The following is a 27,756-nucleotide window of genomic DNA, read 5'->3' as shown; positions in this document are numbered from 1 at the left end:
CCTGATCCCCATCCTGGTATTTGCATGGCCCCCCTGATCCCCGTCCTGGTAATGCATGGCCCTCCTGATCCCCATCCTGGTAATGCATGGAATCCCTGATCCCCATTCTGGTAATGCATGGCCCCCCTGATCCCCATCCTGGTAATGCATGGCACCCCTTGATCCCCCACCCTGGTATGCATGGCACCCCTGATCCCCATCCTGGTAATGCATGGTACCCCTTGATCTCCCATCCTGGTATGCATGGCACCCCTGATCCCCATCCTGGTAATGCATGGCACCCCTGATCCTCATCCTGGTATGCATGGCACCCCTGATCCCCATCCTGGTATGCAAGTGATCCCCATCCTGGTATGCATGGCACCCCCTGATCCCCATCCTGGTATGCAAGGCACCCCCTGATCGCACATCCTGGTATGCATGGCACCCCCTGATCCACATCCTGGTATGCATGGCCCCTTCTGATCCCCATTCTGGTATGCATGGCACCCCTTGATCCCCATCCTGGTAATGCATGGCCCCCCTGATCCCCATCCTTGTAATGCATGGCCTACCTGATCCCCATTCTGGTAATGCATAGCCCCCCTGATCCCCATTCTGGTAATGCATAGCCCCCCTGATCACCATCACACTATGCACACAAAAATAAACAATTATACTCACCTCCTCTCTCCTCCATCGCTGCATCCCGCTCTGCTGCCGACACTCTCACTGTGTGAGCCGCGCATGGCAGGGCGCACATGGCATCCCTGCCATGCTCCATCACACTGAGATGCTGTGTTGGAATACTCACTGCTCCCTACGCCAGAATTGTGTACTTGGGGAGCAGTGACCATTCACTCTCCTTAATAGTGCTCACACTGTAGCCGCAGCGCGGCTCCTGCTGTGCTCGGTGGTCTGTGTGCCCGCTATTAAAGACCATGAATATTCACTACAACCCTTGGAGGAAAAAGTGCGCCTTATAGTCCGAAAAATACTTTAAATTGCATTTTATTGCATGAAATAAGTCTTTGATTCAGTAGAAAAACTAAACTTAATATATGGTAGAGAAACCTATGTTTGCAGATGTTTCCTGTAATTCTTGACCAAGTTTGCACACACTGCAGAAGAGATTTTGGCCCACTCCTCCTTACTGATCATCTCCAGATCTTTCAGGTTCTGTGGCTATTGCTGGGCAATATTGAGTTTCAGCTCCCTCCAAAGATTTTCTGTTGGGTTCAGATCTGGAGACTGGCTAGGCCACTCCAGGACCTTGAAATGCTTCTTACGGAGCCACTCCTTAATTGCCCTGGCTGTGTGTTTCGGGTCATTGTCATGCTGGAAGACCCAGCCATGACCCATCTTCAAGGCTCTTACTGAAGGAAGGAAGTTGTTGGCCAAAATCTCTCGATACATGAACCCATCCATCCTCCCTACAATACGGTGCAGTCGTCTTGTCCCGTTTGCAGAAAAGGACCTCCAAAGTATGATGTTTCCCCCACCATGCTTCACGGGTTGGGACTGTGTTCTTTGGGTAGTATTCATCTTTCTTCTTCCTCCAAATACGACGAGTGGAGTTGATACCAAAAAGTTCTATTTGGGTCTCATGTGACCACATAACCTCCCATGCCTCCTCTGGATCATCCAGATGGTCATTGGCGAACTTCAAACGGGCCTGGACATGTGCTGGCATGAGCAGGGGGACCTTGCGTGCCCTGCAGGATTTTAATCTATGACGGTGTATTGTGTTACTAACTGTAAAGTTTGAGACTGTGGTCCCGGCTTTCTTTAGGTCATTGACCAGGTCCTCCCGTATAGTTCTGGGCTGATTTCTGACCTTTCTCAGAATCATCCTTACCTCACGAGGCAAGATCCTGCATGGAGCCCCAAACCGAAGAAGATTTACATTTCTTCCATTTTCTAATAATTGTGCCGACAGTTGTTGCCTTCTCACCAAGGTGCTTGCCTATTGTCCTGTAGTCCATCCCAGCCTTGTGCAGGTCTTCAATTTTGTCTCTGGTGTCCTTAGACTGCTCTTTGGTCTTGGCCATGGTGGATAGCTGTAAGTGTGATTGAGTGTGTGGACAGCTGTCTTTTATATAGGTAACGAGTTCAAACAGGTGCAAGTAATACAGGTAATGAGTGCAGAGTAGGAGGGCTTCTTAAAGAAAAACTAACAGCTTTGTGAGAGCCAGAATTCTTGCTGGTTGGTAGGTGATCAAATACTTATTTCATGCAATAAAATTCAGTTTAATTATTTAAAAATCATACATTGTCATTTTCTGGTTTTTATTTTTAGATTCTATCTCTCACAATAAAAATTACAGACCTCTCCATTCTATGTAGGTGGGAAAACTTGCAAAATTGGTGGTGTATCAAATGCTTATTTTCCCCACTGTACACACATATGTATCTTAAAGGGAACGTGCTGGAAGAGCCGACCGGGGAGCTGTCTCTCCCAACAAGTCAAATGCACTGCTCGGTCTCCAATGGCTTTTAAAGTATGTTTCAAACATGATTTCACACAGCCAGTGTCTAATACATGCTGCCCGTGGATCTGGCACCATGTTATCAGCTGTCAGGTTTCATTTAAAGCAAATAGTATATCAGAAGGTTGGTAGGTACAGAAAACTGGAAATGCCCTTTGATGCCTTTCCGCTCCATGTAATAATATGCCTTAAGGGAATATCTGCGTGTGTGGAGCATGCTCAGGAGCTCCCTGCAAGGTGGGTACTGACAGTATTATACAGCCGACACCTGCCTCTAACTTAAATACTGCTGTCAATCTCTGACAGGGGTATTTAGGTGTCATGATCGTGTTGGGTGTCCCTGCCATCCACCCCCAACCGCAATGTGATCTTGGTGATTCTAGGCTGTGGATCGTTATGTGCACTATGTACAGAAAAACTGAAGTATTGTAGATCCTACAAAAAAGCAAAGTGCGCACAGAGCCAAAATGTAGGAAAAAAAGATTGTTTATTAAGTCATAAAAATGACATAGAGGACAAATTAAAAAGTGACTCACCCAGTGGATGGAGACACAGAAATCAGGAGGAAAAGCATTTACACAAACAATTGGCTGAGCGTCCAGACTTCAAAGGTAACTGTATGTTTGAACAGCTGAAAAGTATCCTGAAATATCACTTGAGACATGTTGTAAGTAAAGATCAGAAGAGCTGACATAGTATACAATGTAAATACCATGGGATGATAGCTGAACATCTCTGAATATACAGTGGGTACGGAAAGTATTCAGACCCCTTTACATTTTTCACTCTTTGTTTCATTGCAGCCATTTGGTAAATTCGAAAAAGTTCATTTTTTTTCTCATTAAAGTACACTCTGCACCCCATCTTGACTGAAAGAAAAATAGAAATGTAGAAATTTTTGCAAATTTATTAAAACAGAAAAACTGAAATATTACATCTCATGGCTATCATGACAACCCATCGGCGCCCCGCGATGACGTGACAGGGGTGACGATGGGCAGGATTTGTGACGCTCTTCCGACTGGCGCATGTTAAATTCTGCTGTCAGAGATTGACAAAGGGATTTAACTGGTTAACATACGCAGGCGGAGCACTGCTCTACCCGCAACTATTAAAGGTACATGACAACTGATCATCAGCCGCCATGTGTTGGAAAAGATGCGGGCTCAGCGTCGGAGCCTGCACCAAAGTCAGGGACACAACATGTGATGTATATTTATGTCATATGTCGTGAAGGGCTTAAAGCATTACTCCGGTGTTTTTTTTTATTTCACCGCCAGAGTGGTATAATTTATGTCTGTTCCCTGCCACTAGTAAAATACTTACTGTACATCATATTCTGTTCTTTCTGGCACCACTAGGGTCAGTCATGCCCCACCATCTTGTGAACAAAGCTACTGACTGACCACAAGTCAGGGCTTTCAATGTAAGTCTATGAGGGCCTGGTTCTGGCTCTCATAGACTTACATGGAGAAGTGGCTTCCTATCTGCCCAGGACTAGAGCGGTGCCGAGAACAGTAGAAGACGGCGAGCGATAAGTGTTTTACCACAGGCGGGGAACATACATTAGTGAGATCACTGAATAAAACTGAAAATAATCACCGCAGTAGTCCTTCAAGGGATTAAAGTTTCAGTAAAACAGATTGAGACTTATTTATAGCATACACAAACCTTAATTATGATTTTTAGCATTTGACAAAAAAAATAAAGTATTTATAGTTTTTTACTTTTTTACTTATTATTATAAAACTATTATTTTAATGTGTCTATCTACTGCTTTAATTTTGGAATCTTGCTAATAAAACTAAATTCCAACTGCAATTTCTCCATGTAAGAGAGGATTTCCTGCTGAGATGCTTTGTGATTTGAGGGCTCCTTGCACCCCCTAGTGGATGACAGCTTCTACCACCTCATCCGATCAGATTAGTCAAATGTCTGCGTTCTATGAAATTTTACCCAGTCCTATTTTTTTTCTTTTGTATAAGCCGGGAGATATAAAGGACTGGTTTGTTGGACGTAGCAACGCACAAGGTATAGACCTGAACAGAAATTTTCCAGATCTGGACCGTATTGTCTACATTAATGAGCGAGAAGGTGGAGACAACAACCACTTGCTGCAGAATCTGAAGAAGACGGTCGACCAAAACACTAAGGTACCTATAATTTTGTGGCATGAGTTACAGTTGTTGTCTGTGTTTTGTCAAATGCTGTAATCATTATATAATCAAACTACTCTGTATACAGTTGAGATCCATGAAACGAAGAACAAATGTGAAAACCCCAAATGTGCAGTCATTTATTATGATCTAGTAAATGAATCTGTCACAAGAGTTCACATTGTAAACTACATACATTAATATATATATATATATATATATATATATATATATATATATACAGTACAGACCAAAAGTTTGGACACACCTTCTCATTTAACAATTTTTCTGTATTTTCTTGACTATGAAAATTGTACATTCACACTGAAGGCATCAAAACTATGAATTAACACATGTGGAATTATATACTTAACAAAAAAGTGTGAAACAACTGAAAATATGTCTTATATTCTAGGTTCTTCAAAGTAGCCACCTTTTGCTTTGATGACTGCTTTGCACACTCTTGGCATTCTCTTGATGAGCTTCAAGAGGTAGTCACCGGAAATGGATTTCACTTCACAGGTGTGCCCTGTCAGGTTTAATAAGTGGGATTTCTTGCCTTATAAATGGGGTTGGGACCATCAGTTGTGTTGTGCAGAAGTCAGGTGGATACACAGCTGATAGTCCTACTGAATAGACTGTTAGAATTTGTGTTATGGCAAGAAAAAAGCAGCTAAGTAAAGAAAAACGAGTGGCCATCATTACTTTAAGAAATGAAGGTCAGTCAGTGCGAAAAATTGGGCAAACTTTGAAAATGTCCCCAAGTGCAGTTGCAAAAACCATCAAGCGCTACAAAGAAACTGGCTCACATGAGGACCGCCCCAGGAAAGGAAGACCAAGAGTCACCTCTGCTTCTGAGGATAAGTTTATCCGAGTCACCCGCCTCAGAAATCGGAGGTTAACAGCAGCTCAGGTTAGAGACCAGGTCAATGCCACACAGAGTTCTAGTAGCAGACACATCTCTTCAAAACTGTTAAGAGGAGACTGTGCAGCAGGACTTCATGGTAAAATAGCTGCTAGGAAACCCCTGCTAAGGACAGGCAACAAGCAGAAGAGACAAGTTTGGGCTAAAGAACACAAGGAATGGACATTAGACCAGTGGAAATCTGTGCTTTGGTCTGATGAGTCCAAATTTGAGATCTTTGGTTCCAACCACTGTGTCTTTGTGCGACGCAGAAAAGGTGAACGGATGGACTCTACATGCCTGGTTCCCACCGTGAAGCATGGATGAGGAGGTGTGATGGTGTGGGGGTGCTTTGCTGGTGACACTGTTGGGGATTTATTCAAAATTGAAGGCATACTGAACCAGCATGGCTACCACAGCATCTTGCAGCGGCATGCTATTCCATCCGGTTTGCGTTTAGTTGGACCATCATTTATTTTTCAACAGGACAAGGACCCCAAACACACCTCCAGGCTGTGTAAGGGCTATTTTACCAAGAGGGAGAGTGATGGGGTGCTGCGCCAGATGACGTGGCCTCCACAGTCACCAGACCTGAACCCAATCGAGATGGTTTGGGATGAGCTGGACCGCAGAGTGAAGGAAAAAGGGCCAACTAGTGCTAAGCATCTCTGGGAACTCCTTCAAGATTGTTGGAAGACCATTTCCAGTGACTACCTCTTGAAGCTCATCAAGAGAATGCCAAGAGTGTGCAAAGCAGTCATCAAAGCAAAAGGTGGCTACTTTGAAGAACCTAGAATATAAGACATATTTTCAGTTGTTTCACACTTTTTTGTTAAGTATATAATTCCACATGTGTTAATTCATAGTTTTTATGCCTTCAGTGTGAATGTACAATTTTAATAGTCATGAAAATACAGAAAAATCTTTAAATGAGGTGTGTCCAAACTTTTGGTCTGTACTGTATGTATATATATATATATATATATATATATATATACAGTGCTGGCCTAAAGTATTGGCACCCCTGCAATTCTGTCAGATAATACTCAGTTTCTTCCTGAAAGTGATTGCAATCACAAATTCTTTGGTATTATTATCTTCATTTAATTTTCTTGCAAGGAAAAAACACAAAAGAGAATGAAACAAAAATCAAATCATTCATCATTTCACACAGAACTCCAAAAAAGGGCCAGACAAAAGTATTGGCACCCTCAGCCTAATGCTTGGTTGCACAACCTTTAGCCAAAATAACTGCGAACAACCGCTTCCGGTAACCATCAGTGAGTTACTTACAATGCTCTGCTGGAATTGTAGACCATTCTTCTTTGGCAAACTGCTCCAGGTCCCTGATATTTGAAGGGTGCCTTCTCCAAACTGCCATTTTGAGATCTCTCCACAGGTGTTCTATGGGATTCAGGTCTGGACTCATTGCTGGCCACCTTAGAAGTCTCCAGTGCTTTCTCTCAAACCATTTTATAGTGCTTTTGGAAGTGTGTTTTGGGTCATTGTCCTTCTGGAAGACCCATGACCTCTGAGGGAGACCCAGCTGTCTCACACTGGGCCCTACATTATGCTGCAAAATTTGTTGGTAGTCTTCAGACTTCATAATGCCATACACACGGTCAAGCAGTCCAGTGCCAAGGGCAGCAAAGCAACCCCAAAACATCAGGGAACCTCCGCCATGTTTGACTGTAGGGACCGTGTTCTTTTCTTTGAATGCCTCTTTTTTTTTCCTGTACACTCTATGTTGATGCTTTTTCCCAAAAAGCTCTACTTTTGTCTCATCTGACCAGAGAACATTCTTCCAAAACGTTTTAGGCTTTCTCAGGTAAGTTTTGGCAAACTACAGCCTGGCTTTTTTATGTCTCGGGGTAAGAAGTGGGGTCTTCCTGGGTATCCTACCATACAGTCCCTTTTCATTCAGACACCGACGGATAGTACGAGTTGACACTGTTGTACCCTCGGACTGCAGGGCAGCTTGAACTTGTTTGGATGTTAGTCGAGGTTCTTTATCCACCATCAGCACAATCTTGCGTTGAAATCTCTCGGCAATTTTTCTTTTCCGTCCACATCTAGGGAGGTTAGCCACAGTGCCATGGGCTTTAAACTTCTTGATGACACTGCGCACGGAAGACACAGGAACATTCAGGTCTTTGGAGATGGACTTGTAGCCTTGAGATTGCTCATGCTTCCTCACAATTTGGTTTCTCAAGTCCTCAGACAGTTCTTTGGTCTTCTTTCTTTTCTCCATGCTCAATGTGGTACACACAAGGACACAGGAAAGAGGTTGAGACAACTTTAATCCATGTTAACTGGCTGCAAGTGTGATTTAGTTATTGCCAACACCTGTTAGGTGCCACAGGTAAGTTACAGGTGCTGTTAATTACACGAATTAGAGAAGCATCACATGATTTTTTAAAGGGTGCCAATATTTTTGTCCACCCCCTTTTTTAGGTTTGGTGTGGAATTATATCCAATTTGGCTTTAGGACAATTCTTTTTGTGTTTTTTTCATTGAAGACAAATTAAATGAAGAGAATAATACCAAAGAATTTGTGATTGCAATCATTTTCAGGAAGAAACTGAGTATTATCTGACAGAATTGCAGGGGTGCCAATACTTTTGGCCAGCACTGTATGTGGTCAGAATTGTTGGTACCCCTCGTTTAATGAAAGAAAAACCCACAATGGTCACAGAAATAACTTGAATCTAACAAAAGTAATAATAAATTAAAAATCTTTGAAAATGAACAAATGAAAGTCAGACATTGCTTTTCAGCCCTGCTTTCACAGAAATTAAAACAAAAATTAAACTGATGAAATAGGCCTGGACAGAAATGATGGTACTCTTAACTTAATATTTTGTTGAACAACTTTTTGAGAGAATCACTGCAATCAAACGATTCCTGTAACTGTCCATGAGACTTCTGCACCTCTCGACAGGTATTTTGGCCCTCTCCTCATGAGCAAACTGCTCCAGTTGTCTCATGTTTGAAGGTTGCCTTTTCCAGACGGCATGTTTCAGCTCTTTCCAAAGATGCTCAATAGGATTTAGGTCAGGGCTCACAGAAGGCCACTTCAGAATAGTCCAATGTTTTCCTCTTAGCCATTCTTGGGTGTTTTTTGCTGTGTGTTTTGGGTCATTATCTTGTTGCAAGACCCATGACCTGCGACTGAGACAAAGCTTTCTGAGACTGGGCAGCACATTTCTCTCTAGAATCCCTTGATAATCTTGAGATTTCTTGAGAATCTTGAGATTTCATTGTACCCTGCACAGATTCAAGACACCCTGTGCCAGATGCAGCAAAGCAGCCCCAGAACATAACAGAGCCTCCTCCATGTTTCACAGTAGGGACATTGTTCTTTTCTTGATATGCTTAATTTTTCCGTCTGTGAACATAGTGAACATAGAGCTGATGTGCCTTGCCAAAAACTTCCTTTTTTGTCTCATCTGTCCATAGGACCTTCTCCCAGAAGCTTTGTGGCTTGTCAACATGTAGTTTGGCAACTTCCAGTCTGGCTTTTTTAGGATTTTTTTTCAACAATGGTGTTCTCCTTGGTCGTCTCCCATGAAGTCCACTTTGGATCAAACAACGACGGATGGTGTGATCTGACACTGATGCTCCTTGAGTTTGAAGTTCACTTTTAATCTCTTTAGAAGTTATTCTGGGCTCTTTTGTTACCATTTGTATTATCCTTCTCTTTGATTTGTCATCAATTTTCCTCCGCAACTCACGGGTAAACAGAAAAGTCCTCCGGTTCGCAGCCAGATTAACATGAGTCCTTAAACAACGGTTGCCGTGGGCAACGGCCACGCCGGGCTGCTCAGATGCTGTCGGGTGCAGAGCCTTCCCAGGCGGGGGTTCAGCTACTCACAGGCCCGCCAAACTTTCCTGCTATGCTTCTAGCAGGTCCCAACACTGAACAACACTAATCCTTAGTGCAGGGTTTTTAACGGACCTGTGGCAAGAGCCACTGGAAAACCCGGGTTGGAGGGAGGAACCCATCCCACCTCCTTCCCGTAGCCTCCCCCAAGAAATGAAGACCCTGCCAGGTTTTACTAATCTGCCTTAGCCAGACAGCCTGACCAGGTCAATGCTCATGTTCATTCCTGCATTGCAGCCGCAAGTGAGTTTATGACTGCAATGCACTCCAATGGATTTAATAGGTACACATTCTGGGGGATATATAACATCCCTCGTATACGATCCCAGTCACTGCCTCACAATATATATATATATATATATATATATATATATATATATATATATATATATGTATATATATCTCTTAGGCCTGATCACACTAGTGTGCTTCAACACTCCAAAAAATGTCAAAATAAAGTATCACAAGAAAGAATTCTAAGTCCACCTATTCGACATGTCCATATATTTCTATATATGAACATTAACCTTCACTACCTATGACGTACATGTGTGACACCCTGCAGCTGCAGGCTGTCACAGAACCCCTGGGTATTGCACAGATGGTTTCTCCCCAGTGGCCTCAATACATGCAGACATCTCCACCTAAGTCCACTAGATGGAGCCCTCTCAGGTATATATATACTGGGGGGTGGAGTTCAGGAAGTCAGTCAGTGAGTGTGACACGATGCTGCAGCACCAGACAAGCTGAAGTCTGTGTGGCTGAAAGCCAGGCTAGGCCCAAGCTGCGGGCTAGTCTGGCCAGTGAGAGCCTAGAGTGGGCTAGAAGGCAAGAAGGAAGAGAAGAGCCATGAGGGATAGAGGAACCACAGAGGTTTCGTCCCCTGTTGCAAGCCGGGCACCGGGGCCGAGCCTATTGGAATCTCTATGCCCAGTAGGGAATCCGGCATACTGAGGAGGATTTCATATCCCTCAGTCCACCTGTGTATAGCGCACACTCAGAGGACTAGGTACCACGAAGGCCCCAGCGTCCAGGGATCGTGGTAACCAGAGGGAAAGCCCTCGCCGCCAAGCAAGACGGGTGAGAGAAACATCAAGGGAGCTAGACCCTGTTCCAGGCAGGTCAGAAGCTCCAGGTAGAGAGACAGGAAGATACAGAAAGGAGGCCTTACACCCGCTCACTGGGGAGCAAGACCAGAAGTGCACACCACCTACAAGTGCCCTGGACCGTACATGACTACCATCTGCAGTAAAGATACTGAAACTAGCCCCGGTGTGTGTGTCTGTTCTTCCTCTGACCCAGCTGGGTCCCATCTCCCCTGCACCACCATCCATTACACCCCACGCTGCCCTGGAGCTAGCTCTACCTGTGGAGAGCCACGCCATCCCTGCTGCCGTAACACCAGCTCCAGAGGACTGCTCCGCAGCGGCGGCTCCCCTTAGCTGCATTCCACAGGTGGCGTCACGATCACTTTAAATCCCTTATAAATATTCCCCCTTTTTGATTGACCGCCCTGGGTCAGCCACCGTGATATCCCCCATACCAGCATCCCTAGGCCCGGCTGCCGAGTACCCCACGGCCCAGGGGGCGCGTCACATGTACATCAAAGGTCGTATCACTGCCTTTGATGTGGGATTGCACGCTGAGGCCACATCTTTTCCCACGCTTGATGGCTGATTTGCTTCAGGATCATAGGTGTAACACCAAGATTCATCAACTGTGTTGACTTTTGACAAAAAAATCAGGGTCATCCCTCTTACTTGCCCGACCTAGCCCCCTGCGACTTCTTCCCAAGAATGAAGAAAAACCTAAAGGGAAAGCGTTTTCAGGACGTAGAAGAGGTTAAGAAAAAATAGCTGGAGGCACTTATTAAGTAATTCTCATTTTCTTGGGTATCCCCTCGTACACTTGATATCTGCTCTTCATCAGATAACCTTCTTCAATTACCTGTACACAGTGGGGGGTGCAGGTAGTGATCCTTTGATTTGTATAACTCATAACCCCACTCATAACATCTTCCCCACTTAAAGTTGGTATTGCTAGACTGATTCATAGATCATTCAGTCCATCCCACCAGTTTCTACTTGGCGAGATAACCAACAAGTACCAAAGAACAACCTAATCTGTTCTTTGGTTTCTGGAGTGGACCAGGCAACAATTGCGTCCACCTTCTCAGGTTATGATTTCAGAGTTTCCACTACGCATACAGCTAGGGAAATCTTATCAATGAGTTGCGTGTCCTTTAACCTTACCTGCCGAGGGTCAAGCAATGTACAGTCATAGCCAAAAGTATTGAGATTGACACCAAAATTATATTTTCACATGATCTGCTGGCCTCTGGTTTTTATTAGTGTTTGTCTGATGTTTATATCACATACAGAAATATAATTGCAATCATATTATGAGTACCAATATGTTATATTGACAGTTAGAATGAGCTAATGCAGCAAGTCAATATTTGCAGTGTTGCCCCTTCTTCTTCAAGACCTCTGTAATTCTCCCTGGCATGCTCTCAATCAACTTTTGGACCAAATCCCGACTGATAGCAGTCCATTCTTGCATAATCAATGCTTGCATTTTGCCAGAATTTGTTGGTTTTTGTTTGTCCACCCGTCTCTTGATGATTGACCACAAGTTCTCAATGGGATTAAGATCTGGGGAGTTTCCAGGCCATGGACCCAAAATCTCTATGTTTTGTTCCATGAGCCATTTAGTTATCACCTTTGTTTTATGCTCCATCATGCTGGAAAAGGCATTGTTGGGTGCCAAACTGCTCTTGGACGGTTGGGAGAAGTTGCTCTTGGAGGACATTCTGGTACCATTCTTTATTCATGGCTGTGTTTTTGGGCAAGACTGTGAGTGAGCCGATTCCCTTGGCTGAGAAGCAACCCCACACATGAATGGTTTCAGGATGCTTTACAGTTGGCATGAGACAAGACTGGTGGTAGCGCTCACCTCTTCTTCTCCGAATAAGCTGTTTTCCCGATGTCCCAAACAATCGAAAAGGGGATTCATCAGAGAAAATGACTTTGCCCCAGTCCTCAGCAGTTCACTCCCTGTACCTTTTGCAGAATATCAGTCGGTCCCTGATGTTTTTTCTGGAGAGAAGTGCCTTCTTTGCTGCCCTCCTTGAAACCAGCCCTTGCTCAAAGAGTCTCTGCCTCACAGTGCGTGCAGAAGCACTCACACCAGCCTGCTGCCATTCCTGAGCAAGCTCGGCACTGCTGGTAGTCCGATCCCGCAGCTGAAACAGTTTTAAGATACGGTCCTGGCGCTAGCTGGTCTTTCTTGGGCGCCCTGGAGCCTTTTTGACAACAATGGAAGCTCTCTCCTTGAAGTTCTTGATGATGCGATAGATTGTTGACTGAGGTGCAATCTTTGTAGCTGCGATACTCTTCCCTGTTAGGCCATTTTTGTGCAGTGCAATGATGGCTGCACGTGTTTCTTTAGTGATAACCATGGTTAACTGAAGAGAAACAATGATACCAAGAACCAGCCTCCTTTTAAAGTGTCCAGTGATGTCATTCTTACTTAATCATGACTGATTGATCGCCAGCCCTGTCCTCATCAACACCCACACCTGTGTTAATGGATCAATCACTAAAACGATGTTAGCTGCTCCTTTTAAGGCAGGACTGCAATGATGTTGAAATGTGTTTTGGGGGTTAAAGTTCATTTTCTGGGCAAATATTGACTTTGCAAGTACAGTAATTGCTGTTAAGCTGATCACTCTTTGACATTCAGGAGTATATGCAAATTGCCATTACAAAAAATGAAGCAGTAAACTTTGGAAAAATTACTATTTGTCTCATTCTCAATACTTTTGGCCATGACTGTACATTAACATGTATTTAGCTCCAGAGTGAACACCAGGATGTACCGAAAACTCTATTGGGGTAGAGGTAGCTTAAGTGTGTGTAAACATGAAAACCTCTAAAACTATCAATTTTATTCTGATTCTTTTTAAAAAACACCAAATAACTATGTGATGTGCTGGTTAAAAAATTCGTCACTATATCCAAATCCAACCAATATCCCTCGGGGACTATTTTTCAAATAAGAGACAATGGAAATAGATAATCAGATATGGTCCAGTGAAGTCTTATACATGATAAACATTCATACACAATATAGACTTACATCTGCCCTATCACAAAACGCCTCAGCTGATACTGCCTGTCATGGAGATTGGCACCCTAATATACGAGTTTGGCGCCCCTATTCAACGTTGGCTGTCCCTCACTTTCCCTGTTAAGCCCTGATAATGTGGGTTATAGACAGGTAATGAGTGACTGCCTAATCTAATACATTTTTCATACTATGCTAGTAGATAAATAAAGAGAGTACAACATAATGGCAAACTTATCTCGTATTCTGGAAATCGCCCCAACGCGTTTCCCCTTCCTGTAGGTTCATCAGGAGTTCAGATGTACTGGACTCCAGAGAGTCAAAAGCATAGATAAAGATCAATGAAGGATGTAGCAGGCTGTGCTGGTATATGCTGTGGCTGTGTTTAAATACCGTGCTCAATCATAGTCCTGTGTATCTCGTACACCCACTTCCCAAAATCCTCCTCCCCTCCTTGCCTAGTCTCCTGCCTACAAGATGGTACTGCGCATGCCCAATTCCCGGGACGCTAGCGGTTGCGTCTCCGAAGGGCAGCGCACAGATGTCACTTCCTTTGTCAGAAATGACGCTTGCGTTCCACGGTGGTTCGCAAGGGGGCCTGCTGGTCTCGTGCATGCGCCCCACTGTCACTTCCAGAACCGCTATGGTGCTTGCGTTCCAGGCTGAAGCGCAAGAGAAAAAAAGAGATTACTGCGCACGCGTCACACTGTGATACCTGCGTTCAACACTGAGGCGCAAGATAATAGACACTGCCCCGCATGCATCCATTCCAGGCTTGATAAATGTCCCTTCATTGCCCAACTCTATCTATAACTGGTGAATATAGAAACATAGACCTCAGCTTATAACTTTTTAATATTTGTAGACAATACATGCATTTACCAAATATAGTCATATAGACATACTTCAAGCCACATGCGGCCTAAGGAAAATTCTAAAGCCTATAGGGACCTGGAAATGAGGAGAAAGGGAGGGGATGGGTTTTTTTTTTAGATCAACTCAAGGAAATTGGAAAAGTAGATGTATATGAATTTAATATCTATGGATAATATTCCCCCAATGGGGAACCTCCAACCTGGAGATATAGAGAAGACATCCTCTCAGCAATATATCCTCATTAAACAGAACATGGGTGGAAGCAGACCAACCAGGCACCAGGCCAGGCAGTATATACGGGCAGTGAGACAAGTGTGTGGCGAGGCTTCTACAAGAAGCATGTGCAGGAAAGCTGCTCATTTAACCCCTTAGGGGCCACAGATTTTAATCTGAAGATCCATTCAGTTTCTTTTCTAAGGATTGTCTTATTAAGATCATCACCCCTTGTTTTTGGTCTTATATGTTCAACCATATTAAATTATATCTCTCTAAGTCGTCCACCATGTCTCTCATTCATATGACATGCAATGGGGGTGTCACGCTTGTTCCTATTGTCTCCTAAATGCTCGCCTACCTGCACTCGTATCTCCCTTGTGGTTTTACCCACATAGTCCTTTGGACAAGTACATGTCGCTTTATACACAACCCCCGACGATCTGCAATTACCAAAGTCTCTCACCAAGAATTGCCTACCAGTGGCTGTGCTAGTGAAGGTCTTACAGATATTCATCCAGTCGCACCTGCTACAGCTACCACATCTGTTGTACCCACAAGGATTTCTATCAAGCCAAGTGGCAGGTTTAGTTGGTTTTTCATACAGGCTATGCACCAGGCAGTCGCCAATAGATTTACCCCTTCTATATGTAATACTCGGGACAGGGGGGATTAAATCCTTGACATTTGGATCTGCCAGTAAGATCCCCCAATGTTTTTTCAGGATATGAGACACCCGCTCTGATTATCAAGGGTGCCTATTATCCTTACAATGTCCTTCCCCTGTGGTTTGTCATTCTTAGGGTTAGCTAGAAGCGACTGTCTGTTCCTGCCCAAAGCCTCTGAATATGATCTATCCAAGACTTGAGATGGATATCCCCTTTCACGAAACCTATGGTACAAATCTGTGGCCTGTTCCCTAAAGGTGCCGATGTTAGTGCAGTTTCTCCTCACACGTTAGAATTGGCTTTTTGGAATGCCACGCTTTAGAGCCTCGGGATGGTGGCTATCCCACTTCAGAAGGCTGTTCGTTGCGGTAGGTTTACGATATGTACATGTACTAATCGATCCATCCTTCTCCTTCCTTATCGTCAAATCAAGGAAGGCTATATTGTTATTCTGACATTCGTATGTGAAGGTAAGTCCCAGCCCATTAACATTGATGATTTCAATAAACCATCTAAACTCAGCCTCTGTGCCAGACCAGAACACCAAAATGTCATCAATATATCTGGCCCAAAGACCAATGTGCGAATACCACCATTTTTCCTCCTCTCCGAAGATGATTGTTTCCTCCCACCTGACCAGGAACAGGTTGGCATACGTGGGGGCACAGGGACTCCCCATTGCCGTGCCCCTGAGGACGTGAACACCAGGATGAAATATGTTGACATCCATGGATTGTTGTAAGGCTTAATGGGGGAATAATTATGAATAAAAAGATATTTTGTATAAGCAAACATTTTTACTAATACTGCAATTATAACATTAGTTCTGTAGTGGAAGGTAATACCAATGATACCTGTGTAGAAAGATATTGCATGGTAACTTTAGTCTGAATTTTGCAGCTTGCCCCTGAAACCAAAGCAGTAATTCATTGGATAATGGATATTCCATTTGTGCTGTCTGCCAATCTACATGGAGGTGATCTTGTTGCCAATTATCCATATGACAAAACTCGAAGTGGTAAGTCTTTTACTAGACACATTGCATCTCAGACATGTCACTTAAAGGGAATCTGTTACCAGATTTTTGCTACATTTATAAGAACAGCTTCACGTAAGTGCACAGACCTTAATTCCAGCAATGTGTCACTTACTGGGCTGCTTACTGCAGTTTTGATAAAATCACAGTTTTATCTGCTGCAGATCTAGCAGTTCTCTGAATGCTGAGCTCTGTATAATCCCGCCCACTCCACTGATTGGCTGCTTACTGTGTACACTGTGCATAGGCAGAAATCTGGCAATCAGTGGTGAATGTGGGGTTATACAGAGCTCATAAATATGGAGGACTACATGGCAGCAGATTTACTAGTTCTCTAGTGATAATCTCCTGCTGATAAAGCTGTGATTTTATCAAAACTACAACAGGCAGCCCAATAAGTGACACATCGTTGGAATCAGGGTATCTGTCTGTACATTTTACTACTCTAGGATTAGGTGTCAAAAACCTTGAGACAGATTCCCTTTAAATACCAAAACACAGCCGATGAGTAATCAAGTAATAATTAAACACGCATGTGCTCATACATCTGGTCATTTCTAAAGGAAAAAGTGTTGTGTGAGGGGTTAATGTGAATTGCAACACTTAGTGTTTCCCTTAGTTTTCACATAATAATAGTTTCAGTCTCAGCCCCCCACCAATGCTGTGGGACATGATCATACAACAATATATTATTTACCGTAGTTTGCCCTTGTAAATGGTGCTCTTTACAGCAATCCACTGCGGTGGTCAAAGATGGTCTTCCCAAAGACAGAACACCTCTATAAAATCCATCCGTATATATGCTACTAAGGCATATGGAAAGCAGTTGTCCAGATGGGACAGCAAAATGTTGACATTGTTTGACGTAAGCTGTCCAAGCACAGAGAACAGTTGGACTCTTGCTTCTGCCAGTTGTTTGCTGTTAGTCCTTACATGAAGAGCTACAGATACATCAGTCAGAAGGTGATTTTTGGTGTATTTTTTATAATCTCTGGTATTTTTCAAACACAGCATGCTGATAAAAATAAGGCAGGAACATCTGTAAGCATTAAAGTGTTGGAAGAGAAAACACACGATTAGAGTCCCTATATATACAAGAATCTATGGAAGTGAGACAGGACATCTGCACTGCAAGACATCCAGATCCTTGTATAATTTGCTTAGGTCTTTCGTAGTTCATTAGGAATGCAGAAGAGCACACAGTCATACGTAAATTATGTGAAAAACATAATTATGCTGTCAATCTGCAATTTTAGATAAATCAAATATTGATCTGTTTTTCATTGGTTCATTGAAGGATTTATTTATTTTTTTGTTTGTTTTTTTACAATTTTATGTTTTATAAAAGTTTAAAGGGATTTTCTGTGACTTTAAAAAAGTTGGCGAAATGTACGTTTTTCTTTTTGAAATACTTTATTAGTCATTAGAAAAAAATACTAATAAATAAAGGAAGTTCTAAGAAAAATCCCCCTCCCTCCCAGCTGCCCTCTCTTCTATTCCCTGATGAAGAGGAGAGAAAAGGAAAAAAAGGGGGATAGAAAATAGATGTACAAAAAAAGCTAAAGAGCTCCCAGGTACTTACAACGTTAAAAAACCCCAAGTCCACTATCCTCCCTCTCATTAATTACAGAACACAGTCAACTTTTCTCTCTTTCTTTGCCTTTACAGGAATTTAATTACGTGTTATTATCTTCTAAATAGGATCTGTCACCCCCAAAATACCAATTAAACTGCATAATTTATACAGGGGACGTAGCTTCCCCCTATAAAAATCATACTAGGCATATACAGTTTAACTTAACATTTGCTGAAATATACTTTTATTAATATGCAAATGAGGGTGCGTTATTGCACCCATGACATGGCCTATGCCGTATAGCACCTGTATGGCCTCCTATTTGCATATTAAAGCCAATCCCTTGTCTTGATTGACAGCGGGTGAGTGCTGTCTAAACCTAGTTTGTGTGTCTGTTCTTGCGCACTGACACTGGAGGAGAGCAGTGGCGCTCAACATGTCAGTGTGAGTGTGCTCACAATGTGATTACGGTACATGTGTACTCTGATGTTTGGCTGCTGCCTGTCTACAGCCGCCACTCAATGTACCCAGAAGGGCAGTGAATGAGCGACTTCAGTGTGAAGAGTGCATGTTGTCTGATCACTTCTACGCCACTCCCCCTTACTGAAGTCGCTGAAGTTTTATGGACTAGAATAGTGCAGGAAATGGCCGATAGGTTCTGCATTCCTCCGCTATGTGGACTAGAACACTACAGGCTCATTCACAAGTCTGATTTTCATGTACGAGTGCTATTTGTGTTTTTCACGGATAGCACTCGTACCTGCGATGGTCTATGGGGCCATTCACATGGCCGTGATTTTTTGTGGACCAAGAGACATCCGATTTTGATCTGAGGGTCGGTAATGCCAGTCAATGGGTCTGTAAAAAAGTCGGCTGCTCTTAGATGACATCCGAGTGCGGTCAGATATTCACAGACTGTCAGAATGGAGAAGGTGGAGAAGCTTTTTTTTTTTATTTATCCATGTACGAGAAAAAGGATGACACTCGGGCCAAAGTCTGATCAAAATAATCGCTCCTTTTTTCTCGTATGTGGAAAAATAAGACGTGTAAATGATCCCTAAGGCAGAGTCAGCAATGTGTGGACATGACTGGCCTGATTTTTACAACGGCCGTCTGAACCCGGCCTTAATGTGAACACTGTAAGGCTTTGTTCACACCTCAGTGTTTAGTGTCGGTGTGCAGACTACACACTGACACATTGTATATCTTATGGCTAGTTTTTTTTTTCTCGACTGATGAAAAAAATACAAAAAATGAAGACATGTCCTCTGGTCGATTTTTGCCAACCAAACTCATCTATTCAAGTACAGGGTGGTCCAAAAGTAGGTGGCCAGAAAATAATAACATTTATTTTGATTCATATATAAAATTATATTTACTAACACAAGCATAACATTGACAATTACATTTTATTCTGAACAATAATGCAAAAGCCCTTAAATTTTATCAGCGCAGGTGATCAAACTGTTTTCCATTACAATTTGCACAGCTTTGAAGTCGGCCTCTTACGCTTCGACAAACTTTTTTGCACAAGTCTCTTTGAGTATTAATTTCTTGAAATGCATCTCTTATGTAATTTTTCAAATCACTGACACTTTTTGGTTTTTGACTATAAACTTTGTGAGGAATGAAAAGTGGAATCTGATTGGTTGCTAAGGGCAACTGAGCCAGTTTCACTTTACACCATGTTTGATAAATCTCCCCCTTCATAACCTTATTACACTTTCTGTCCACCTACTTTTGGACCACCCTGTATATTAGACAGTGAAAAAAAACGGATAGCTCAGTGATGCCATCTGCGGTAACATTCATGTGCTGCGTTAACTGGTTGTTAATAGAAATTCGGAAAACCTCCCATTAGTTTTTTTTGCATAGAAGAAAAATGTATGACTCACGGATGCAAAAACTGATGAAAAACCGATCTAGCTCTAACTCAGATCTAACTGAGGAAATGTGATCTGAGTTCAGACTGATGTGAATAAGGCCTAATTTACATCCACAGGCAGAAAACCAATTCATAGTTTATCCTGCTCTCAGCTGAGATGTGAAGACCATCATCAGGTCTAGGAAAATCTCTGCTACTTTGTTACAATGAGTCCCTCTGTTTATTTTACTCGTTTATATAGCGCCATCATGTACCGCAGCTCTTTACAGGCATTATGGGCACTGTTCCGATTGGGGCTCACAATCTAAATTCCCTATCAGTATGTCTTTGGAGTGTGGGAGGAAACCCACAAAAGCATAGGGAGAACAAACTCCTTGCAGATGTTGTCCTTGGTGGGATTTGAACCCAGGACCCCACTCACCTGAACCACACTGTAAATTTCATTTTGTGTTAGGTTGGGGCTACACACTGATTTTGACTGCGACATAGGTTGCGTGGCCAAAGATCGCTGTGAGACGCTAATACATTGCAATATAATGAATGAGGTGACATTGTGACCCTCGACGTACATGACAAGAAAGTCACGAAAAGTCGGAATCATTTTGATATTGTTTGACTTGCTTGTTGTGGTTCCTTGCCGATGACAGCGCTGCCCCATTCCCTTGCACTATGCTGCCATACAGTGGTCATTGGCCACGTGATTTGTTAATGCAGTCAAACTAGCCCAGTCTTATAATGTGCAAGGTCCATATAACTAGACAACAGTGACAAGGGTGGAATTATAATGAATTTACAAATAACTTGTTTTCTTGAATTTTTGTAATAATTTATTGCATTCCTTGAATTCTGCAGGCAGTGCTCATGAATACAGTGCTTGCCCTGATGACAGCATATTTCAGAGTTTGGCCCGGTCATATTCGTCACTCAACCCAGCCATGTCTGACGCAAACAGGACACCATGCCGCAAGAATGATGATGAAAGCAGCTTTGTCGATGGGACCACTAATGGTGCTGCCTGGTATAGTGTCCCTGGAGGTAAGCGTAACCCATAGTCGACATAGGATCATGGAACTAATTGAATCCACAAATTATTCATGTTTCTCTTACAGCGTAAGTAAATGTATATTTGTATATTAGGCAACCTCGTGTACTACAGTTTTCTTATATACTTTAGTTATTAAAAATGGCCACTTTATTAGTTGAAGCAATATAGATGAAAATCTGCTGGGAAATCAATGATTCTTGGAGCTTCCATGCAGAATATATTTTATGGAGTCGTAGCAGAATGGTGGAAAATCTGAATTCCCCACTGATTCTCTGCTATATTATGAAGTAAGTAATTATTAAAGTGAGCAATTACTAAAAAATGCTGTATGTGCATTCCCCTAATGTACAAGCATAGGATTCATTCTACCAAAAAGTAATGTATCGGCTGTATAACTTCTATTTTCATATATTATAGAAGAAGTTAATAGAGCGGGTCCTCTTTTCAGGATCCTCTTCTCTATCCCAGAATTGGAGTTCAGATCCACTCATCCGGGAGGTCCTGTCCTGTCCGGCTTTACACAGACGCCTATTGATTTGGACAAGCACTGTGTAGTGCCTTTTTTCTCCTGCGGTGGCACTGCTTGGAAATTTAACACTTACTAATGAGTTTTCGAACATATAAAAGCTGAATACTGAGGATCACAGGAGAGGAACATGTAACACAATCAGTTTATTGTCCAAGGACACCTCTACCATATAGGGATTGTAAAAAGATGAGTACTCCTTTCAATGGAGAGCAAGGATTGTGTATAAACCCAAATTGGGGATCTTTTGGGTCTGTCATTTTGTTTCATTTATTTTAGTTTATAATAAAATGATTATTATATTGGACTTTACCACTAATTATTCCATATTTTTGCCCTTCACGCTGATTAGACGTTTTCTCTTCTCAGCTTTTTACAAATTCGTCGTGGCCATGTTAGAAATAATAAAATCAGTTAGTTCTCATCTTCCCTGGATCCAGCACTGCTCTATCTATTGTGTACAGCTGCATTGGTGACATCTCATCATCTGGGCTCAGCGGCTCGTGCTGTCTACCATTAACCTGATGTAAACACTGCCGCCTGTACACAATCACCGGAGTAGCGGCGGAGATTCAGTGCCGGACCGGGGGAGAGTGAGTACCTACTGATTTTATCATTTCTAACATGCACATAATGAGTTAGTAAAAAAAATTGTTGAAAGATGGAAACCCCTTCAATCAGTGTGAAAGGTTAAAATATGGACCAATTAGTTGTAACATCCAATTTAAACTAAAATAAACAATATAACAGACCCCAAAGAAGACCACTAATTTGTGTTTATACACGTCTTTCCAAATAATGATCAGACCTTTGATCTTTTCTGCCATTTTTTAAAGGGGTACTCACCCTTTTCTATCCCTACGTGTTAGATGAGTCCTTGGGCAATAAACTGATCATTATGTGGACCTCTCCTAGGACCCCCGCAATTCAGCTTTCATATGTTCAAAAACCCAGTGATAAGTGTTTGATTTCCTAGCAGTGCCACCTCAGGAGAAAAAAGGCATTACACAGTGCTTATTCAAATCTATAGATGGTCTCTGTCAAGCAGGATGGGAGCTCCAGAGCGAGAGATGCTCTTTGTATCTGAACTCCCCTCTAGAAAAGTGAAGAGGATCCCAACAGGGAACCCCCTCTTTAACTTCTTCCTCCTTATTAATTCCTATAATATGCCTTTCTTTCTGTCAGCTGTATATGTATTCCCAAAAGTACTTTCTTGTTTATTTGTTCCTGATAGGTACAGTACAGACCTAAAGTTTGGACACACCTTCTCATTTAAAGATATTTCTGTATTTTCATGACTATGAAAATTGTACATTCACACTGAAGGCATCAAAACTATGAATTTACACATGTGGAATTATATACTTAACAAAAAAGTGTGAAGCAACTGAAAATATGTCTTATATTCTAGGTTCTTCAAAGTAGCCACCTTTTGCTTTGATGACTGCTTTGCACACTCTTGGCATTCTCTTCATGAGCTTCAAGAGGTAGTCACCGGAAATGGTTTTCACTTCACAGGTGTGCCCTGTCAGGTTTAATAAGTGGGATTTCTTGCCTTATAAATGGGGTTGGGACCATCAGTTGTGTTGTGCAAAAGTCTGGTGGATACCCAGCTGATAGTCCTACTGAATAGACTGTTAGAATTTGTATTATTGCAAGAAAAAAGCAGCTAAGTAAAGAAAAACGAGTGGCCATCATTACTTTAAGAAATGAAGGTCAGTCAGTCCGAAAAATTGGGAAAACTTTGAAAGTGTCCACAAGTGCAGTTGCAAAAAGCATCAAGCGCTACAAAGAAACTGGCTCACATGAGGACCGCCCCAGGAAAGGAAGACCAAGAGTCACCTCTGCTTCTGAGGATAATTTTATCCGAGTCACCAGCCTCAGAAATCGCAGGTTAACAGCAGCTCAGATTAGAGACCAGATCAATGCCACACAGAGTTCTAGCAGCAGACACATCTCTACAACAACTGTTAAGAGGAGACTTTGTGCAGCAGGCCTTCATTGTAAAATAGCTGCTAGGAAACCACTGTTAAGGACAGGCAACAAGCAGAAGAGACTTGTTTGGGCTAAAGAACACAAGGAATGGACATTAGACCAGTGGAAATCTGTGCTTTGGTCTGATGAGTCCAAATTTGAGATCTTTGGTTCCAACCACCGTGTCTTTGTGCGACGCAGAAAAGGTGAATGGATGGACTCTACATGCCTGGTTCCCACCGTGAAGCATGGAGGAGGAGGTGTGATGGTGTGGGGGTGCTTTGCTGGTGACATTGTAGGGGATTTATTCAAAATTGAAGGCATACTGAACCAGCATGGCTACCACAGCATCTTGCAGCGGCATGCTATTCCATCCGGTTTGCGTTTAGTTGGACCATCATTTATTTTTCAACAGGACAATGACCCCAAACACACCTCCAGGCTGTGTAAGGGCTATTTGACCAAGCAGGAGAGTGATGGGGTGCTACGCCAGATGACCTGGCCTCCACAGTCACCAGACATGAACCCAATCGAGATGGTTTGGGGTGAGCTGGACCACAGAGTGAAGGCAAAAGGGCCAACAAGTGCTAAGCATCTCTGGCAACTCCTTCAAGATTGTTGGAAGACCATTTCCGGTGACTGCCTCTTGAAGCTCCTCAAGAGAATGCCAAGAGTGTGCAAAGCAGTCATCAAAGCAAAAGGTGGCTACTTTGAAGAACCTAGAATATAAGACATATTTTCAGCTCTTTCACACTTCTTTGTTAAGTATATAATTCCACATGTGTTAAATCATAGTTTTGATGCCTTCAGTGTGAATGTACAATTTTCATAGTCAAGAAAATACAGAAAAATCTTTAAATGAGAAGGTGTGTCCAAACTTTTGGTCTGTACTGTATGTCAAGGTCTTTTGTGCCAAGGCAATCCTGACAAGGAGTACTTACAAAAATAGTCCTTTCCTAGCGTCAGTCAAAACTTCTACAGTGCCCCCATAAGAATCACTGAGCTCCTACAAGAGTGGTAACAACAATGCCCAGTAACAGTGCCAGCCACAAAGACTCCATAATAATGCCAGGCTCTGTCACAGTGCCCCCATAGCAGTGCTATAACAGTGTCCTCCCCTAGCAGTATAAGAGAGTGGATATCACAGTGATCCATAAGTGACAGCAGCAGACCGGCCATAACAGTGCTCTCATGATTGCCAGCCATAAAGCTAGAGTCACAACGCCCCCCATAACTACAGTGTTTCCCACCTAGGACAGAAGGTATTTCCTAATGTGACGATTCTTATGTCCTTTTCTCTAGTAAATTAAAAAGTTACGTTAACTTTCTTATGTTTTTACATGATATGCTGGGTTCGTTTTCATACCCGCTGTTAACCCTTTGTTATGATTCTAGGTATGCAGGACTTTAATTACCTGAGCAGTAATTGTTTTGAGATAACTGTGGAGCTCAGCTGTGAGAAGTTTCCACCAGAGGAATTACTGAAAAATTACTGGGAAGAAAACAAAGACTCGCTGGTGAATTATGTCAAGCAGGTATGATATAAGGTTTTCATATGTTTCTGAAGTTTAGCTTTGAGTCATAGAGGTAAAATATGGTGGCCTAAGGCTTTGTGACTTTTGGACACTGCACATCTTCCTTCATTTCCTTTCACTTGGTGGGTATTATGACGCAAATTTCCTTCTATACAGATGACCCACTATTGTTCTAAGGCCACGGCCCCACTATCAGTATTCAGTCAGTATTTTTTCTCAGGAATGGGAGCCAAAACCAGGAGTGGGTGATAAATGCAGAATTGGTGACTTGTTTCTATTATACCTTTTCTCTGATTGTTCCTCACCTGGTTTTGGCTCCCACTCCTGAGAAAAAATACTGACCGAATACTGACCAAATACTGATAGTGGGGCCGTGGCCTTATAGACATTACGAGACCAAAAAAAAAGACCAGCCCATTAAATTCAGCAAAAGTGGCTGCCCTTTATTAGAAGGTACACGCTACTGATAAGATGTGGTGAAGTGGTGTACGTCTGTTAATAAATTTGGCATATCTTATTCTTGCTTGAAGCTCATTAAGACTATTGTACAAAACGCCAGTCTTAAAGGGCATATCCAGCACTTTAGACAAAAAAAGGCACGTAGTTGCTAACAGAGGCAACTTCCTGTGTATTAGACCTGGCGCCGGAGATTCCACTACTCCCGGTCAACCGAGCAGCAGTTTCTTTTCCTGTTGACAGGATGGAACTAGTGACGTCATGCTTATTGACAGCCACCTCTCTGATGCCTAATTGGGGGAAGCCGGCTGTCAATCACAAGTAGTCCCGTCCTGTCAACAGGAAGAGAAACTGCTGCTCTGTTGACCGCGAGTAGCTGAATCAACGGCAGTAGCGGTCAATGACCGGCGCCTGGTACAATAGACAGGAGGTTGCCTCTGTTAGCAACTACATGCCTTTTTTGTGTATAGCCATGCCCCATCCCACCTTAGCTCCTCCTGAGCCATGCCCATTTTCACATGAAACTGTCTATATTCTCAATTTTTGTGCAACTCTGCGTTGCGCAAAACTCTTCAACTTTTTTTTAAAAGTGTTCTACACCAATTTTCTGGAGAAAACACTATGATGAATCACCATCCTATATTATTTTTACCAGTTTTCATGTTATTTTTTAAAACTACAGAACTAGTATGAAGGTAATTTCATACACAGCATTCCAATGAAAAAAGCTTCGCTTTTATTTTCCCATCACCTTTTGATAACTTGTTTTGCTGCAAAATAGCAGTCAGGAAACATATTAAAATACAGATTAAAAAAAAGATCCAGATGAGAGGTGTAAGCAGCTGGGTTTGACACTAAATAATTCTAAAGCAATAAATAGTTTAATCTATGATGAATAATTAAATACACTAATTAGAAGACCATAGAATTCATACTATTGCAGTATGGGAACACTGTGTGTTGAATGAACGTACTGATACTACAATACCAAAAAAGGGGGAAAGGGGCAAGGAACGCTGCAAATAATTACATGCTATAATAAATACTCAGAAAAGAGAGGTAGCCCTTGAAGTCTGTCAAGACGCTGATCAGAGAGGTGTACTGTTTTAATTCACCACAAATCTCCCATTTAAAAATGACAAAAGTTCTCAGTAGGGTTTAGGTCAGGTGAGGAAGGGGCCATGTCATTATTCTTCCAACTTTAAGACCTTTACTGGCAGCCAAGCATTGGAGTGAACACGAAGGTAGCTGTTTAGTTATGCCCCTGCAGGGTAAATCCGGTCCGGGACACAGTGGGTCCACGAACCACGTGCGCTAACTTTGTGCATGACATACACATCACATGATCTGCTTCATCCAATAAGTATTCAAGGCTATACAGCTTGGAATTGGGAAATCTGCATAAAAATAATGATTAGGTCCAAATACTCACTTGCTTAATAATTCTGCACAAAGTGTATACTTTCCTGTTTTCTTTTCTATGGAAAAAAAACCTATATGAGAATAAATGAAAAACTCCCAAAAAAGAAAAAAAGTGTTAATAAAATATATGAAATTCATTGAGATTTGAAAAACAATAATTTGTGTTAGTGAGGCCTAATAAAGATATGTGAGCATAATTTTTAATGTCCATATATGCACATTTATGATTTCCTATCCTGTTAATCCACCAAGAGGAAGAGGCTTCAGGAAACAGCAACATTTTTCTTTCCTGAAGCATCTTTCTTAGCTTTTTTTTTAAACATTTTTGAGTGTTTTTTAATGTCTTTAACCATTTTTAACCGCTGGCGTTTTTACTTTTTTGCATTTTTCCAGCATTTTTATGTCATCTTTTTTACTAGTCTTTTCGGTAATTTTTTCCATTCCACAATTTCAAGAAAATACGCTTACGAAACGCTCATTAAGATGTCCAGGCGTCTTTTGAGTGACTTTGGAGCCTTCTTACTGCCTTATATTGTAAGCATGGCATTTTTGTAAACCTGAAGCAGTTAAAAGGTGCTTAAAAACTTGAACAGCGACTTGCGTGCATATGTTCAGGTTTTTGAGCGCTTAGTTAGTGCTTTTTCAGGCAGTTTTCACAACGGAATCCTTCGGAAAAAGGCGTCATATGCACACACCCTTAGACCTGTTTCACACATCCTGATATTTCCGGTATTGGAGAAACCAGTACCAGAGAAATCCATGTCCGTGTCTACATTTGTGGCACACGTGTGGTAACCATGTTCTGCATCAGGATCACATATGTCTGGGAATCAGCTCTACAGTTAGCCCTGTTCCCAAGCACGGAGGGTGCTGGAGGCATCTGTTATCATTGTCCCCTGCTTGTGCTGCGATCAGCACCAGTAAGGGACAATGTTGAAAGTTGTATTGTGCAGCATGTAAAAAATAGATATGTCAACATACTTTGACCACGGACACATAGTCCGT

The 27,756-nt window shown here is 42.3% G+C and overlaps 1 protein-coding gene across 1 annotated transcript in view; it reads left to right on the top strand.

The window, feature by feature from the left end:
• CPE (carboxypeptidase E) overlaps positions 1-27,756 on the top strand; it is a 110,101-nt gene that overhangs the window by 70,873 nt on the left and 11,472 nt on the right. Inside the window, exons 3-6 of the mRNA XM_073644341.1 lie at positions 4,454-4,621; positions 16,197-16,314; positions 20,646-20,828; positions 24,734-24,873. Coding sequence (XP_073500442.1) covers positions 4,454-4,621; positions 16,197-16,314; positions 20,646-20,828; positions 24,734-24,873 — 609 coding nt within the window. The remainder of the gene's footprint in view (positions 1-4,453; positions 4,622-16,196; positions 16,315-20,645; positions 20,829-24,733; positions 24,874-27,756) is intronic.

The sequence above is a fragment of the Phyllobates terribilis genome, unplaced genomic scaffold (assembly GCF_046119375.1).
Source record: "Phyllobates terribilis strain yellow unplaced genomic scaffold, ASM4611937v1 Scaffold_1__5_contigs__length_1240528914, whole genome shotgun sequence".
Lineage (NCBI taxonomy): Eukaryota > Metazoa > Chordata > Amphibia > Anura > Dendrobatidae > Phyllobates > Phyllobates terribilis.
This window is presented reverse-complemented; position numbering and strand designations above follow the sequence as displayed.